The 18,289-nt window shown below is 43.8% G+C and overlaps 1 protein-coding gene and 1 non-coding gene across 3 annotated transcripts in view; both read left to right on the top strand.

Moving 5' to 3' along the window:
• COP1 (COP1 E3 ubiquitin ligase) overlaps positions 1-16,615 on the top strand; it is a 123,577-nt gene extending 106,962 nt beyond the window's left edge. For both annotated transcript variants that reach the window (XM_030226651.2, XM_018911995.3), the window contains exons 19-20: positions 13,571-13,615; positions 15,501-16,615. In XM_030226651.2, the coding sequence (XP_030082511.1) occupies positions 13,571-13,615; positions 15,501-15,518 (63 nt within the window). In that variant the 3' untranslated portion in view covers positions 15,519-16,615. The remainder of the gene's footprint in view (positions 1-13,570; positions 13,616-15,500) is intronic.
• LOC115483940 (small Cajal body-specific RNA 3) lies at positions 101-236 on the top strand. Its single transcript, XR_003944691.1, has one exon. It is a non-coding gene; the product is annotated as a small Cajal body-specific RNA 3 (non-coding RNA).
• Positions 16,616-18,289: the final 1,674 nt, after the last annotated feature.

The raw sequence follows: 18,289 nt of genomic DNA, 5'->3' as shown, positions 1-18,289 counted from the left end.
CATCATGTTTCATTTAGGATTTGATATGGTCAGGAGCCCAGGATAAAAGACAGTGTATAAAAGGCTGGTGTAATCATGAAATTTCCTAGGACTGGAAGCTGCTGGGACCAGTTGGGACCAGTCATGGGCAAAATAAATATTTTTTTGTCCACTGTTGCAGTCTTCCTAGAGCAAAGTGGAGGTCTCTGTCTGCTTTAGGACAGCCAGCTAAATCAGATCGTTCCCCTCCTCACAGTGTGTTACCCTGCAATGGGAGAGCTCCTGCAGCATCCTCAGCTGCAATGTCCCACCACGTGGGGACAGCCCTTGGGCAGGATTTTGTTTGCAGCATCCACAGCTAAGTATAATTGCCAAGTGTTAATCCAGCTCAGTAGCTTAGAGCAAGACTGTAATCATAGTTATTGGGTTTTGTATTAAAATGCTCTTTTTAAAAAGTTCTTGTTAGGTTTAGCCAACTGGCTGTAGAGGTGATTGCATTCTGGTTGGAGGGATGTGCATGAGTGGAGCAGACTGCCTAAGGTTTTGTCCTAAGGTTTTCCCTCCCCTCTCCATTCTTGCTGCTTCAAGAAACAGTCATTTGCTTTAAAGTCAGGTTTGCAGCTTTGATTGAAAATGACTCTGCAAAACCCCATCAGAACTGTGCATGCCACTGAGATGCTTAAAAAGAAAAAATTCTAAAGGGCACCTTGAAATGAATGAACTCCCTGGGATGCCAGGGGCCATCACCTGTGCTTTGCTGGTGTCCCCAGGTAGGACCTAGTAAATCTTTGTCTGCCCAAAGAGCCCAGAAAAAAAGGAAAGAAAGGATGGGATTGTGCTGTCTGAGGTTTGGGAATGATTATTAAGTGCTGGCCCACTGCCTGACAGCTGTCATGGGTTTGCAGAAGTGACACAGATCTGGGAGAGGCAGCTGCAATTGTATAGCTGGGAAGTTGGGCTTTTAATTGCTAATTAAAGTTGCCATTTGCATTTGGGCTTTTCCTTTTTAAAGGATGACATCATATTCCACAAGAAACTGCAAGCATTGTGTATTTATAGCACAATCAAACTGGCAACTGGCTCTTGCTGCTTTGCTGGTACATCTGTATTTCACCTACTGCCTACTTTTGCTTTCCCATCTGTATTTTTTATGACTTCTGTCCTGACAGCCCTTGTTCTCCTAGTCCTTGACTCCCCTCCCGTGCAGACATATGATCCTGTAACGTTTTCCTTTTGTCTTTATAAACAATAGGCAAACAGTCTGATAGCACAAGTCCAAAGTCAAGGGAGCTTTGCAGATTCAACTTGACAGCTCCTCTCTGAATTATTTAAAAGCTGTAAACAAAAGAAAGCATCTTACAGCTTCAGGTGCCTTCTCTAGTACTGTGGAGAATGCCTGATAGGTGAATTCAGCTAATTTTGCCCATTTAGATCTATGGGATTTAGTGGAATAGCAAATGCAATTAGAATTCAGGGGCTGCCTCCTGGTATTCCTTAGGGGAGGGTAAGTTGCAGGGAGGTGAATGAGCAAGTTGAGGAGAGGGAAAGTTGGAAGGTGAGTGAAAGAATAGACAATTTCTGTCTAGTATTGTCTAGAATTGTGTGTTGAGTTTGGATATTTTTTTCCCTTTCACAATCAATGAACTTGTCTTAAGACATCCTGTGTTTGCTTCTGACTTTTATCTCAGTCCTTGGTGGGTTTCCTTGTTTGTTCTTCTTGCATCCTTTGTTTTCAAATCTAAAATGCTTTTCTACACCTGAATGACCCAGTGATTTCTGACTTCTTGGATACATTTTAGTTGCTGGTTTCCCTCGTGCTTCTGGACTCAGCAGTGTTTTAGATGGCTGAGATTAGGGAAGCAGGCAGAAGGCACAGTTGAGTCCTCTAGATGGTTCAAAGTTCATTATTATCTTTTGAATAGTTCATTCTGCAGAATGAAGCAGGGAAGATGCCATGCTTTACATTTATTGTACTAAAGATATAAAGCTGTACTCTCATCATGCTTAATGCCTAAGGCACAGCTGTCTTCTCACTCCCTTCTCCCCTCAGATAAATACAGTGGGGAAAGCATCAGGATTGGGATATTGAAAGCAACTTCATGTGTATCATCTACACTATGCATGATTTTGTTTAATGAAGTTCTTAAATTTTTTTTGTACATTATTAAAATGCAATTTACTGTATTGTCTTTATCAACACCATACAATTTTGTCATGAAAGCTGATAGTTTGCATTGTGGCTTTACTTTGAAAACTGACCTGCAAAAATGGCTTTGAAATATCTTCTTTCAGAGATTCCAGCATCTTTCACTGTACAAAGCAAAGATCCCTGTCTTCCAAACAGCTTTGCAGGCATGACCTGGTCACAGTTAAGGTCAGCTCCCTCTTCCATACAGTTATAATGGATTTACAGAGCCCTCACTGGCTGTGAGCCAAGCCAGCCCTAAACCCCTTCTTGGCCACAGGTGTGTAGGAGATGGTTCTGCTGGCTGGGGAAGATGCTCTGCTCTGCTGCCCCAGCCTTACCTGTGCTTACCTGTACTGTGGGAACAGAAGACAGGAAATGTATTTAATACAAACTCTGTGACTTGAATTCACACAGGGAGAAGATTAAAGTATAACTGGAATTTTACCTGCTCAAGAGAAAACTTGTGCTTGTGACATGAGATGAGTGCTATCAGAACCTGCCTGCAGGTCTTAGGCTCTGGCCATTTTTCTTTGCCATTCTCAAGTTTATCACCATCCCTTCTTCATTTTCCTGTGTGTCCTGGCTAGTGAAAACATGTGCCTACTGCACCCAGGGCATTTTTGGAGCAATGTCTTGAGGGGACAAAGTGTCCTATTTCCCAAGCCTAGGGAGGGCCACGTGCCCTGTTCCAGCTTGCCCAGCCTTGTCTGCATTGCAGGAGGTTTCAGGTACGTAGGATCCTGTTATAGCATTAGCTGAAGTGGATGGTGAAGGAGAGCAGCAGACTGTGAATTCTGTCAAGATTAATGGAATTTTTTGTTTTACCGTAATTAAACTTTCATTCTTAAAATCAAAGTCCTTTTTCCCAAATCAGCATATATTATAAATAATATTAGGTATAATTACATGAAGCTTCTCTGCATGCTAATGTTAATGGTTGTTCCTTGAGTTTTCTCCACAATAAACCATTTATCATTTCTTTTATCTCACAGGGTCCTGGTGAGGTCACTTCTATGGCACATGTGTGTTGCATAGAAAATAAAAGGAAAACATTTATAAATATATCTTTTTATCTAAAGAGTGGTTTATGCAGCTACAAGCTGGGCCACCTTGCAGGTATCCTTCTCTTCTCTGTTCTTGCCACCAAGCAGCCTGCAGGGATGAGATATTTTTGCTTTCCTGGTGTGTTTCTTCCTATTGCTGTAGCCCTGCTTGCCCCACAGATGTGTGATTCCCCACACTGCCTGCCTGCAGCCTCAGCTTGAACATATGCTGTTGTTCCCTGCCTCAGACAGCACCCTCAGTGCTGACACTTGGAACTGTGACTCCATTCCTGTTGCTTTTAAATATACTGTTCTTGGCCTAAAGAGAAATGAAGACTTTCATTTCCATGGCTGCCAGACTTCTGGCCCATCCACTAACACAATTAGAAAGCTTGCAGATGCAGTGAAACCATCATCCTTCTTTTCCAGCTGGCATAAGCAAAACATTTAGAAGAGTTAATGTGTTTATTGAGCACTCAAGTCCCCCTGCAACATTATTTTGAGACCCACTAATGCAATGGTCAGGATTTAAATGCATGTCCAGAACTTTCAAACTTGGTTGGTTTAGGATACTGATGTATCAGGATTTGGCTTTGGTTTGGTGGTGGGGTCCCACTTAAAAATGGTTGGATAAGGGATGTTATTACAGATAAAGCATGGAAACTAAAAATGTCAGAATTCAGGCCAGCCCTTTTTTGATTATCTGTGTCAGATCAGTCTTGGGGGTGGAGGTGGCTTTCATTAGAATGGGGCAAGAAAGCTACAACCTGCAGGAGAGGAGATGTACTAGGTGGGTTTGTGTGGCAAGGTTTCAGTTGTGGGGGGTGAAAGGGTGGCTTCTGTGAGAACTTTCCCAAAGTTTCTCCCCTAGTTGAGCCTGTTTTGCCTGTGATGGTAATTGGAGAGTGATCTCTGCCTGTCCTCATCAACTCTAAGTTTATTTGTCTTCTATGTCCAGCTGAGGGAGGGGAGTGACGGACTGGCTTTGGTGGGCACCTGGCTTCCATCCTGGTCACCCCACCATGCTAGGTGTTGCCCAGACAGCTTGGCTGCCCCAGATTGTTGACAGCCAACCATATAAAATGAACAGTAGCAGAGTATGTATCCATTATCAGTTTTGAATAAATTGAATTCATGAATTTCTGCCAAAGTGTTTCCCTTTTTCTGACCCAGCCAGCCTGGCTCAGCTTGCCTCCCTTCATCATTCCTGACATCACCTGTGATGAACCCATCTTCCTGTATTGATTGCCACCATCTCTGGTTGTGATGCATGAATTGTTCTTCCACTTTTGCCTTGAGGGGATGGTGTCATGTGAGGGGTTTAGGAAGGTTTTTTTCCCCAGCCTATCCCACTAGCAGTGGCCAGTATGTAACCCATCAGTTACACAGCTGCAAGGCCTCTGTCTCCAAAGGTTTGCTTGGGTCATTCAGAAATTCCTGATATGAAATTCCCCATGGGCTGGTTGAGCTGTTGAAGCAGCTGGAGCTACCAGACACTCATGTACATCTAGGACCTCAGAGCAGCAGGTGAGTGTCCAGCATGCCATGAACTCAGGTGTGTGTGTAGGTGTGAACTGTGGTGTGGGAAGGTCATAAAGTGTCCTTCAGAACCCCCAGCTGGGGATGATGTTGAACCATGACTGGCTGTTACAATTTAAGGGTGGTTTTCAGCATGATTCGTTTCAGAGGTTTGTGCCTCGAGTTTTTTTGGGAGAGGAATGCAACAGGAATGGATTTCCCATCAGCAAATAAGTAAATACTGCAGTTCCAGCAGGAATTCTTATGAAGAGAGCTAAACCTCAGTTAAACCTTCATCCCTGCCCTTTTTGTTTAACTTTGGGAACATCTGGATTAACCTTGGGCAAACCCACCAAGTGTGTTGCCTCTGCTTCCCCACATGTAGGATAATACTTCACTACCTCACCAGGGCATTTATTACACCTAATTAATGTTGTAATGTGTCTTTGGTTCCTCTGATAAAACGTGTGGTGCAAATGCAAAGTTTTTACTGATTGGATTGTTAATTAAATGTGCACATATAAATGATTTATTGGCATTAGAGAACTAAGACTTAATAATTTAAAATATTAACATCGAGGTGGTTGGATCAATTTTAAGCCTGTTATCATTCAGCTATTTAGAGACTGAAACAAATGACACTGGGAAAGGGAAGGAAACTGCTGTAAGCAGGATTTTCAAAGAAGAATTCACTAGAGGATGAAGAGGAGATGGAGAGATGTACCCAGTGCTGTGGAAGAGGCAGTTGAAACCAACAACAGAGCGCTGAAAGTAAGGTTTTGATGAGAAATGCTATGCCAGGGACAGTGATCTCAGAAATATAAAAGCCCTGAAGAATATGGGACAGATGGTCTTGGAAAGTTCCAAGTGTTCTTGCACAAGTAAGGGAATTGCTGATTCAAGTGTGAAGATGATTTGAAAGAGGGAGCCTGAGGAGTGTTGGTACAGTTGAGCTGGAAGAGAAATCACTGACTTGGAAGAAGAATAGAGAAGATAAGAGAGGTGGGAGAAGCACACCATGAGTGTGAAAGAGACACAACAAAACCATCTGACCATGAAGCAGGGCTTTAGCAGATTGAAGTTTGCCTTTCACAGTAAGGGCAAGGGGAGTGTGCTGTAAATTAAAGAGGACCAAGCAGCTGGGATAGAATCATAGAATATCATGAGTTGGGAGGGACCCACAAGAATCATGAAGTCCAACTCCTGGCCCTGTACAGGACACCCTGACAATCCCACCACATGCCTCAAGAGTGCTGTCCAAACACATCCTGAGCTCTGTCAGGCTTGGTGCAGTGACCACTTCCCTGGGGAGCCTGTTCCAGTGCCCAGCCATCTTCTGGGGGGAGAACTATAAGTCTCCCTGCATCCTTTCTCTCCTAGTGCAGCAGCTGGGAGCTGTGGTCCTTGCTGTGCTTTGGGACTGGGCTGCATAGCTCTGGTGTTTTTGGGGTGGATTGCTTGTCTCATCTAATTCAGGGTAGCTTGAACAGAAAAGTCTTTTCACATTCTACTGATTTCTGTTTACAGCTCTGATCCCTGATGGTTTGCCACTGTCTGCACAAAACCAAAATCTAAAAGTACCAGATTTAGATGATATGTCTGAATACTCTCATGCAGATTGGTGGCTGTTTCTCCAGATTGTGGATTTTGTTTCTGATGTGAGTTTGGAAGGGAGACATAGCAATAGCAGTATTAATGATAACTCCCTGAGGCTTGGTTTTGCCCCACTCTGCACTGCTGGGCAGGGCAGCCTGACCTTGGCTAGGGAGAGATTAAATACATCACCTCCAGCATGATGTAATGACTGACTGCAACAAACAATAGAAGGGAAAGGGGGGAGACACTGGCAGTAGGAATGCAGGTCTTAAACCATGCAGTTGTCAAGCAATGTGTGGCATTGCATTGCCAAATGAATATTTGGGAGTTTTAAGTCTTAAAAGAATTGATGCTAAAAGCTGTCTTCACTAAACTAATGCCTTGCCATTTCCTGTGGTTTTGCAATATTGATATTAATGTTGTTGCATGTTTATGTATATGGTTTTTGAATGCTTATTGTAAGTATATAAATATACTGCTTGCACTTCCTTCAAGGTCTTGACCATATTGTTTATGGAGGAGCATCTGATATCCCAGGATTTATGACTGTAGGAACAAGTAACTTTAGACACCCTGTCACTGATAAATGGGCAGTGGAACTCAATATTCCCTCCTCCCAAAGAGGAGGGGAAGACTTGTGCTTTGGGGATGCTGGGTTAACACCAGAATAATTTGGTTTTAACTTATGTTTCCCTACCTTGCCTGATGGGGGAGTGTGCAGCAGCTGTTAGAGCTGAGTATCTTGCTTTGCAGTAGATGCAGAATAATAAGTATCTAATGAGATTTTCTCATTTGGATTCTAAATAAATTAGATGCTTATCAATACCAGTTTTGCTCTAGAATGACTAAACTGCAGAGGCAGTTGCCTGTAATATATCAGCAGTACCTGGGTGGGCTTTGCTGGCTGGCTCTCCTGCCTTTGCAGAGCTTTCTTTGCCTTCTCCCCATCAACCTCATTGGCCTCCATTTCCATCTTGAATTCAGAAGATGGCATAGAAACAAGGAAATTGATGGCTGTGCACAGCACTGGATTTGTGTGTACTTCTATTTTCTTCTAGCCCTGACTTAGTTGCCTCATAGATGTTGTTTTTTTGAGAGCTACATGCAGAAATGAAAAGGGCACGTTAAGAAGAAGGGGTTTCTCACTTGGCTGAGAGATAGCTTACTGCTTATTTGAGTGTGTCATTGGAGCAAGCCTTGCTGCTCTCCTCAGGGCACCCATGAGCTGTGAGTACAGACCTGGGGATGTGTGATAACAAATAAGCTTCCAGTTACACAGCGTCGTCTTCTGCTGGGTTTGATCTGAAAAGAAGGAGAAAAATGCATTGTAAAATCCAAAATGAGAATACTACTTCAAGGAGGAGGAGGAAAAAGAGCTGTAGTCATGTGTATTGAGTTGTAGCTAGAACTACCAGATGTGGAAGTGTCAGGAAACTTGATAAAGGCATCCCAGGTACAGAGGTTAAAGTCTGGAATTGCTGAAAAACAAGGGAAGGGATTCAAGGAGATGCTGATTTCTACCTGGGCAGATTTCCTAGTGAGATGCACTGCATTTCTTGTGGAAGCAGCAAACTCTGCATGATGCAGGATGATGAAAACACTAATTAGTTTGAAAACTTTTTTCTAAAAAGCTTTAGAGTGTACCCATGAATTCTGACATAGGAAGAAACTATATATATGTGTATATGATTGTAGGCAAGTCTTTCTACAGAGAGCGAGTCAAAGGAGTGCCATAATCTTTAAATCTGTGGCTTAATATTTTAGGAAATATCCTTGTTTTGCTGTGTGGGTGTAACTGTGTAGCATTTGTGAACTTGAAAACCCAAAAGATTGTGTATTTACAGCTGGATCTAGAAAGAAGCACAGACAACAGCTTTTTCAGATGAATTGAGTTTTCTCTTCTTTGCTGGGGCCCAGATAAGCCTAAAGCCTGAAGAGGCTTTATCTCTCTGTGTACAAGGAATTACCTTCAGAATTAGATAAAAATACAGTTTCTAAGGATTAAAAGACACAGTTTAGGCGTGCTTGTTCTGTTCCAGGTTTAATACCTAAAGAGTTGGGTGTTGCTGCTCCTAAAGTATTTTGGTACAGGTACAGCATCTTTTATATGTTAGACCTTGTCCTGTAAAGAAGCACCTGGTGTAAAGTAATTAATTTCTGCTTGAGCCTGGTGTTCACAGTATAGATAATAAATATTCCTTTAAATTTGCTCAAAAGGGATTAATGTTAGGTGAGTGTGATGGCATAGAAAGTAAATTCTGGTTTACAGGGATAGAGGGTTGTGCACCACTTCAACCAACCCACTATGCACCTTTCATTGATAACAATTATATCACAAGAATAGGAAAAAAACCCCAAAATTTGCACATTGTCCCACTGGGAAGGGAACTAATCAGTTCAGCTTTTCAAAACCTCTTGATTTTTGTACACTGGACATTCATTGTGTTTCCTGGGTTAGAATTTATAATTTTCTTTCAAAAACAAAAAGCTGACTTGTGTCATACAGCAAGAAAATAACCAGGGCTCAGGAGAATGAGAGTGAAAAGCCATTAGAATCTGCTAATTACAAGATGAAGAGCAGTCAAGCAGTGGTGGTCTGTTGGGGAACCACTTTTGCACATTTAGATGTGTAGAAAGACTTTGTGTGTGACATTGATGGGAAAAGTTTTGGTGAAATATGTCTTGCAGATAGTCTACAGCTCGGTCCTAAAAGCCAGCACCAGAGTAATAGTTGCCACCTTCAGGAAGGAAGGAGTAAATTTACTTAAATAATGGAGTTTCTGTACAAACAGCACTAGATTTAGTTCAACTATATACTTTTATTCTACCTGTAAATAACAGAGGACAATTGAGTGCAAGCTTTCTCACCCAGGTGATTTTCCCACTAATTCAACAGCTTTGCTTAATTAGGCTGCAGCTCCTTGGAATAAGTGTTGAAAACACAGCCATTTGTTAGCCAAAACATCTGCTGGGGAGGGAAGGTGAGAAGTTGTTAATTTAAAATAAGATCTTTAAGAACCCTAATTTGAATCCATAGAACAAACCTAGCTGAAAATCCAGGAAACTGATGCTTACCTGAGTGATGGCTGTGCTGGAAGTTTGAGGTGAATCTCCTTTATTTGTGTAGAATGAGGAGCATAACAAAGAAGTGCAAACATTATGGCCTGTAATTGTTTATGATATGGTGAAAGAACCAAAAATTATTTCCAGTCCTTCATGTGAAAATGTGCACATATAGCTTGGAAACACACCCATCCTAAGGAATGATCTCTTCAGCTTTTCCTTCTGATTTCCATTTCAAGGATTGGTATGTGTGGGATAGCAAGGGAGAAATAGTCTCAGAAAGGGTTGTATTCAAGGGGAAAAAAATTCTTAGTGATTTCTGCTCATCTTTTTTGAGCCCTTTTGGGACAGGTTTGATGTCAACAGAGGAAGACTAAAATGCTCAGCTATGATTTTGCACAAGCCCTCTGGTGAGAGGGATGTGTAACTCCTGCAGCTGCAGCAAGGCATCTTTATTGGTGAGGAGGGATGGCAGAGAGGAGCCCTGCAGGTACTGGAGGGTGGAGGGTCTGTCCAGAGCTTTCCCTCACTCCCTGGAGCTGAGCCCACTTGGTTATCAGTGGGTGTCCCTTCAAGGAGATGTGTGTGTGGTTTCCAAGCTGTCCATCTGGGATCACGTTCATTTAGGAGTCCTCTCCTCCCAGCAGTGTTTTCTTACACAGAGATGTAAAGGAGTGGAAGAGCTCCAGCCTCAGCTGTCATTGACTCCCTGTTGCACTGGAGCAGCTCTGACAAATTTGGAGTTGTTCAGCTGAGTTTCTTCAAAGCTTGCAAAACATCCAGAGCATTTCTGATTGTCTTAATGTTGACTACTCTTGCATGAATACCAGCAGTCAGCCAGACTTTAATTCTCCTCTGTTCCTTTCCTGTACAAATTGCTTCCCCAGGGCCATCCAAAATAGGGCTCATCTTGGAGGGAAGGAAATCAGTGTGCTTCAAAAGCCAGCTGTCACCAGGTGAATAATTCCTTTGAATGATGAATCTAGCAGGTATCTCATATACTCTGGAAGGTCCTAAACTTGATTTTGTTTTTCATTGCCATCAACAATGTGCTGCAAAAATTTCTCTTTTTTGGGTGCAATCAGTGAAAGTCCCTTCAAATCCCATGGGTGAATGCTCTAAAGTTACTGTGGGTCCAGCAGTCATATTCAGACTGGAGAAACAGGGATGTGTCAGGTTCAGGACAGAGGTGCTCCTGTCAGGTCTGTCTTTGCACTCAAGATCAATTTACATAATGGATACCTCCTTGTGAATATGTATCCAGCCTGTGTAATAACAGAGATTCTTCATGGTGGAATCAAGTCCTTCCCATGTCAAGGAACTGCCCTTCAGATTTCCCACAAACTGTCTCTGCAGTCCAAAAAAAAAAAAAAAAGCAGGCAGATGCAGGAAGTTTTTCATAGGTCTTAGCAAAGAACTTCAGCCCTGGAGCATGTTAGAGCAGTTCTGGAATTGCACCCTATATTAACATGAATCCTGACATGCACCTACATTTGCCAATTAAATTTTTTAGTTCGTATGTAACACTAAAAGACAAGAAGCTGCATAATTTTGACATCCCCAGAGCTTTTTTCTATTGCTTTAAGAGGACCAAGATTCTAAAGGTTGAGAGTAGCAGCCACACAGAACAAAATGCTGCTGTTTGCCAGGCAGTAAACCATAATCTCTCAATCTTTGCTATGTTTGTTCATTTTTCTTCTTCAGTCTTGTTTTAGCAAAAGCAGCTTGTTCTTTCTGCCTCTCCTGCTAAGAGGGGCTGCAGGTGCAAAAAAATCTTCTCATAGGAGAAGATTTATGTGTAGAAAAGTCATTTTAATAACTGCTTTCTTCAGAGCAGGATTACTCAGTTGGGCTGGGTCTCCCACATTCCCAGTGCCTCTGCTTTGGGGGTTGCTGGCTCCTGCAGGCAGCAGAAATGGAAGGGATGAGTAAGGCCAGTCTTAAACCTTCTTGCCCTGCACAGAAGCACCAATTTGGTATGGTAAAGTAGAATATGCAGCCACAATGGATGGTGAGGCCCTGCTTTTCATGCCTCAGTGCTACAGGTAGTCATAGTAGTGCTTTGGGGGGAAATTGGTGTTCTGCCAGTTCAGAGGTGATGGTGGTTTTCTTTCCATTCATACATGTCCTGGCAAAAAGATTGGTTTATTGTGCACACAGCTACAAACCTGCAGATCTCAACAACTTCATGTCTTCTTTAGGTGTTTAACACAATTGAGTATATTGACTGTTTTACAGGCTACACAAAAGGAAGTGAATTGTCTCTTAGGAGGATTAAAAACAAGTTACTTAGCTGTGTTCCTGGAGAAGCAGTGCTGGAGTGCCTTAACAAGCAAGTCACTGTTCAGTGACAGATTTGGTGCTAATTTTGCTGCTGTCTGCTCCTGTTTGCATCTCATGGTTGTGGATGAAAGCAGCAGAGTAGTGATTAGCTCAGACCTGCTGAAAAAAACCCAACACCCAGGGGCTTCTGAAGAACAAGGGAGTGAGTGTAAATTACCCTCTGGCATTTTTATTTTATTTAGGAGGTAAAACTGTTCATTGGAACAGAGTTCATTTACAGTGGCACCCTAGCAGACTGCAGCAGCAGAGTGAATTGCCAGTCACTCACAGGGCAATGGGGAATCATTCAAGCCCTGCATCATCTGCACTCAGGAGTTCAGGTTTCCTGCACTGCACAGTAGATTGCTGCTGGTCCCTCTCCCTTGCTTCCAGAATCCTACCAGGCATCCTGGTCCCTGTTTCAGTGCCCAGATAATATTTATATCTGTTCCCCCCCCCCCCCAGCAGTGGGTTTTGATTTTAATGTTGTTAACCAGAAGCTGAGAGTTCACTGCATTAGATTCTTAGCTACCAAATTAAAAGAAATTGTAGTATATTCTTCCTTTGAGGATATGCTTTCTTTTCAGGAGCTTAGACTTGGAGGATCATTAGTGAGATAATATCAGGAGTTTTAACTAATCCTCTAATGATTGTACCAGGGTGAACAAATCTGTCTGTGTCAGTTAGCCCAGTGGTCCACCACAAGGCTATTCTTACCTGATAAATGGATTTTCACACTGAAGGGGATTTTTCTTCCTTTGCCCCAAATCTGGAGGCTGTGCAAAGTCCTGAACTTCATGGTGAGGCAGCATGCAGCCAGCTTGGGGCTGTGCTGAGCTGCCTTCCCACTCCCTTTGGAGCAGGGCGTGTTCTAGTCACTGAGCTCATTAAAAATGCATGTGGTAAGCGATGGGATAATTACAGCAAGTTTGTCTGGGGATGGGTAGCAGCAGTGAGAGAAATTTCAAGATGTGTCTCAGAAAAGATATCAACTGTCTTGAGAGAAAGCAGTGCAGCAGCACAACGTCTGCTGGCACCAGGATGGCTGCAGGACATCCCTCTGGGAGCACTGCTCCTCCCCACATCTCTGGGGCTCTTGCCAGCACCCCAGTGCTGGGGTGGGGATTTCCCTGTAGATTTTGGACAGGATTTTGGCTGGGGAGGTTGCATCTGTGCTTGCTGGTCACGTGAGGAGCGCGGTCTGGAGAGAAGATGCTCTCTCTTCTCCAGCTTTTGCCTGGGGCTTGCCTGACTGATGCAGCAGAGCATTAATTTGCAGTCAACCAGGATATCTCCAAATGCAACTCCATCAATTGGCAGGAGGTAAATAGATGCTGCCTCTCTGCTTAAGGCAGAGCTGGAGCCCTCTCTGTTTATCTTCCCTTTCAAACTGGCTGCATCTGCTATTGCTCTCTAATCTCTTCTCCTCTTTGTTTTACTCATCTGAAGCCTCTTGGCCTCGGAGCTAGAGGGGTTTTGTAACAGTGATTAGTTGGTTTAGTTAGGGCACTGGAGATCTTTGTCCATGTGCTGCCAAAAGATGAAATAACTATTATTTTTATTAGTCCACCTCACAGGGAGGCTGTGAGAATTAATTCATGTTTGTAAATTGCTTTGGAGATTTAAAGCTCTGTACAAGCACTAAGGATTATTACTTTCTAATTCTTCAAGGTAGTATAACTTATAAAGACTTCTAGCCTTGAAAGCATCTTGGATATAGGAAGAGTTAAACCCCTTTGAAATTAGATATATTTCTAATGTTTAAGATAAAAATAACTTCTTCTCTGCTGTTTCATCCAAAAAAAAAAGGGGGGGGAAGCAATGGCAGGTTCTGATAGTGCCTCTTTTTTTTTTTTTCCAGGAGTCCAACGTGCTTATTGCTGCTAACAGTCAGGGTACAATTAAGGTAAGTTATTTTACACATCTTGCCTTTAAACACTTGAATCTGTTGATAGTAAAGAGCAAGGTCAGAGACACTGAACAGCCAGGAGAAACCATTACAGGAGGTCATCTTGGCTGTGGAGGTTTGCAATTTAAATGATGTATTTGACTCTGGCACACAGTGGAGTGAGCAGGCAGTTCCCCAGCAGTTGCAGTGAGGTGTGGAAGAGTTGCTGGTGGCCATCCAGCACCTGCTGCTGCTCCCTGGGGTCCTGGCAGCACTGAGAGCCTTGCACAAACACCTCCCCAGGCTGGTGCTGGCTCCCATGGCAGCAGAGGATGTTAACTCACAGCATTAACCCAAGGCTGTGCTCTGGCTGCTGCAGAGGCAGCAGGGCTGAAAGCTGAGCTCCTGGTGTGCAGCTGGCTGGAGCAGCAGTGAAATGAGCAGGGATGCTCCCTGTCTCTGAGTCTGGTGCTCAGACGGGTGGTAACAGACAGCAGCTGCCAGCACGGGTTGTGTGAAAGCATCAGCCTTCCCTGTGCACAGTACCAGGTTTTCAGCTCTTAATTAAGTCTTCCAGAGTGTCTGTTCAATGTATTTCTGTCTGTGGAATGTCAAGTGATGTGGAGAAGACTGTCCTTTATATGTCTGTCAGCCAAGCAAAACCAGTACCCAAGGCAGTACCAAACTCAGCCCAAAGCCAGGACTTTATCCCACATTCTGCACAGCAGCACTGACCTCCACCATGCTGTTAGGTTTGGTGTTTAATGCCCTAAGCTTGTAGCCCAGACCCCTGGCAGCATTCTGGAGCTGCTGGTAAAGGCATTTACTTGCTGTCTGCAGAGTTTTACACTGCATTGTCACTGTCACGAGGCTGAGGTGCTGATTGTCCCTCACATCTCTGTGGCAATAGCAGTTCTCTGGAGCCATACCAGAGCTGCTGGTCTGAACCTGGGAGAATCACCAAAAATGCAAGACTGGTGAGAGACCTGATTGGTCTGTGTTTAATTGCATGTCAAGATTTTTTATCTCTTTTTTTAGGACACAAATGGCTGGGTTACTCCTGCTGTTGCAGCATGTGATGCTGTAGCCTCTCTTTCCTAGGGGATTTATTTATATATCATGTTTTGGAATTGGTTGGTGGTTTCTTTGGTCAGCTACTCCTCAGGAAAATGGACAAAATGCACAGAAGCTTTTGATATTTTGAAGTGAATCCAGCAGTAAGAGCAGTGATTAGAGAGGAGAGGTTTTGCTCATGCACTTTGCTTGTTAATGAGAGAAGGCAGACAGAGAGGAATGTGCAGCCAGCCAGGGCTGTCAGAACTCTGGTATCTCCATTTGCCCTTGACAGCATGCAGCAGAAAGGTGGGATGGTCTGGGAAAGGCCTGGGTGTGCCCAAACCCACCCCATTTTGAGGACAGATGCCATACTGGGCATCACCCATGAGCTACAGCTCTAGAGCTTTTCCCAGGGAAGCCAAACCAGGCTCATGCAGACTCTGGCAGCCCCACAGGCACTCCTCTGCTGTCTCTAGCCCATGCCTTCAATGCTGCTGTTTCATCCCAGCCTGGACAAGGGAAACAAGAGCACAGAGGGCTGGGATGACAAAAGCTCTGATCTCTGCTACAGGATTCCCAAGAGCTGTGTGATTGAGATGAGGGGAAATGAGGCAGCTGTGGACAGTTTTGCTTCGTGGCTAATTTATCATCACACAAGCAGACATCAAAATTGGGGTGTTTGCCAAGTGCTTTTCCCATCTGTGGGATATTATTGCATGCTGCTGAATAAAGAGTAAGGGGTGGAGATGGAAGGGTCATTTCTGTCTTAGAGATCTATGTGCTGATATAGGAAATAATGAATGTCATAAATTCCTATTCTAAATATCCCGTCTTCCTTACTAACCAGGTACTGGAGCTGGTATGAAGGGTTTTCTCTCAAGGCATGAGGTACTTGGTCCTGCTGATATGCTACAGTATTCATCTGGGAACCACAGTGGGACAAGAAACCAAAACCACCTTGATGTTCCTCCCCAGAATGATCATGTTTGGGTTTTTTTTCCATTTATGGACCTCCTAGGACATTTTGAGACACTGGTAACACCAGTAAACTGTCTGCCATCAACATTAACTCCACAGACTTTGCTGCTGGTGGTGGTGGTATGGTTGTCTGATTTTTATGATAGGAAAACAAATTCTTTTAAATAAAAACAAAAAGGAATAATAAAATTTATTGAGCCACAAGCTGAAGCTGGAAGATTGTCTTGTTGCATAAGAGAACAGATTTACTTGTGAAGGGAGCTTACAGGAGCACACAGGGCTGTCCTCAGTTGCACATCTCCAGTTACTTTCATCTGGACTCTTCTTCATCCCCACTGGAAAAAGCAAGTCTCTAAGCCTTACCTGGACATGCAAGCAATCCACTTTGAAATCCCATCATGATACGATTCTGTTGTTCCTTTGATTTATTAATTATTTTTTAGATGCATTATATGTTGAGAAACGTCACCGAGGTTGACACCACTGGAGACTGAAGTCCTCTAGTCATCAAGAAGAGAAGGACACCTTCCCTTCCCTCCTCTCCTTAGACCCCTTCCTTGCCCCAAAGGGGCAGTTCCAAAGGAGAGGATTCAGCTGTCCTCCTGTCCATGTGGACCACCTGCCACCAGCAAGATGCTGAGATGAGGGAGCCTGCAGTTCCTGGCAGCTGGACTGACCTTGCCAAGACAGCGTGGGATAAAGATCTGCCTCCCACTGAGCTGGCTGTGTTTGACTGTCTCAGCCAGAGGAGGAAGCTTCTAGATGCAGTTACCAAAGCCCTGCACCACTCAATCACCTGTGTGGTCTGGTTGTGTTTGCCCCTCTCTGCACACCATGGAAGCCAAGCATCTTGAATGTTGGAAGGAGAGGGGATGGAGTTGGTTTGTAATGTGTTTCAGAGCCATGATATAAGTAGCCTTATTTTTAATGGTCATGCATACACTTAACTGTACATATGGAGGGGAATAAACCATGAAGCTGCGAGTTGTTGTTGCTTTCTTGGCAGGATAGCAGAGCAGATAAGAAGGTGCAGATGGTCCTCATGAGCCAGGTTAAACTGTCAGGATTGCTGCCAGAACTTGTTAAGCTCCAAAGTGCATTTGGTGGGCGTGGCATCTTTTCCTTGCTGTGGGTGTCAAAGGTGCAGTGCAGACACTGATACCTGTGGGAAGTGTTTTGTTCTGCAAACAGGATCCATTTCCATTCACTCATTGCAGAATGTGTGTCCTTCACGCCTCAGGGGCTGGGATTGATGCAGGGACTTTGCTCAGGTCTCTTGTCCTCCACATGTTAAAGGCCAGACTGTGACTTCCCAGGAGGATTGTGTAATCTTCTCACACCCTTTGGGCACAGAACAGGGAAGAAGAGCAAGGATGCTCTTGAGGATATGAATAAAGCAGGGATGGAGGCTTGTGGCAGAACTGGGGACAGGTCCTGGTGCATGTCTCTAGGGGCTCATCTGTGCTCCTTCAAAGGTGAGAGGATGTGGGACACACCACCAGTAGCTGCTGGAGAGTCTAGTCCAGTGGGGAGAAAAGTGATGCTGAGCTCCAAGGGAGAGGTGGATGCATGGCTCTCAAATGCTGCATTCTGGTTTTCTTCCATGATTTCTGGTGTGTCAGTGGGAGGGGAGTGAGAGTGAAGGAAAGGAAAGAGAAGAGAGCACAGCAGCTTGTGTCCTGCTCGGGAGTGCTACCTGCAGGTCTCCCTTGTATGAGTAACCTGAGTCACTGTGGCAGAAGAAAACAAAATTGGTTCCTTCTGCCTGATGGCAGCTGTCTGACACATCCCACTGAGCACTAGTTTGATTTCCATTTTGCTGCATTTTAAGAGAATTTGGTGTGGAGTGACTGTGCTGAGCATCCTTCCCAGCCAGCCCTCTCCAAAGGCAGGCTGATGTGATGACCCATTACCATTGCTCTTCCTGCTTCCCCTGGTTTCAGGTCTGGGTTTCCCCCAGCATCTGCCTACTAAGTTATTTTGCAAACTGCCCTGGCTGCTGTTGTACCCCAGCCTGTTGGCAGGTGACCTCATTCCTTCTCTCCCCCCGACTTGAAGATCCTCTGTTTTTTAAATTGAAATTGCTCTGACAAAGCCAAGATCTTTAAAACAGAAGAAAAAAACCAACTGTTTTGAATGCTGTAAGGTTACTCCTTGAATTAAACAGGGAAGGATGTTTAACATCATCTGCCTTTATTTTTTCAGTTTTCATTCTCTTTCAATCAAGATAAAATGCAAATTTGGTGTCTGGCCCTAATTAGAAGCACAGCAGCTCATAAACACAAGTTGATGGCAATTTTTTGCCTCTGTCTCTTTGTCACAAGAGGTAATGCTCCTTATTTTAATCCCCTTAATTTTCTTTCCTTCAGGTAACTCTTCACAGTTGACAAATTAAGTCGCATATAATTGCTGTAATTTTGTTTGGTTTTTTTTTAAACAGCATGTGGTCAATATTTTTTTTAATTAGTCACCAACTCAACAAATGGTTCCTGTCAGGTTTTCAGCCTTTTTAGAGTTGGGGGATGATTGACTTTGGGAGGGATGTGCAGAGGTCTTTGGTCCAACCCCCTGTGCACAGCAGAGCTTACTCAGAGCTGGATGAGGTTGCTTCAGGGCCTGGAGATGTTCATAGCTCAACCAAGCAAGGATAGAAGATTC

The sequence above is a fragment of the Serinus canaria genome, chromosome 8 (assembly GCF_022539315.1).
Source record: "Serinus canaria isolate serCan28SL12 chromosome 8, serCan2020, whole genome shotgun sequence".
Lineage (NCBI taxonomy): Eukaryota > Metazoa > Chordata > Aves > Passeriformes > Fringillidae > Serinus > Serinus canaria.
Note: the sequence above shows the minus strand (reverse complement) of the source record. Positions and strands in the feature narration are given on the sequence as shown.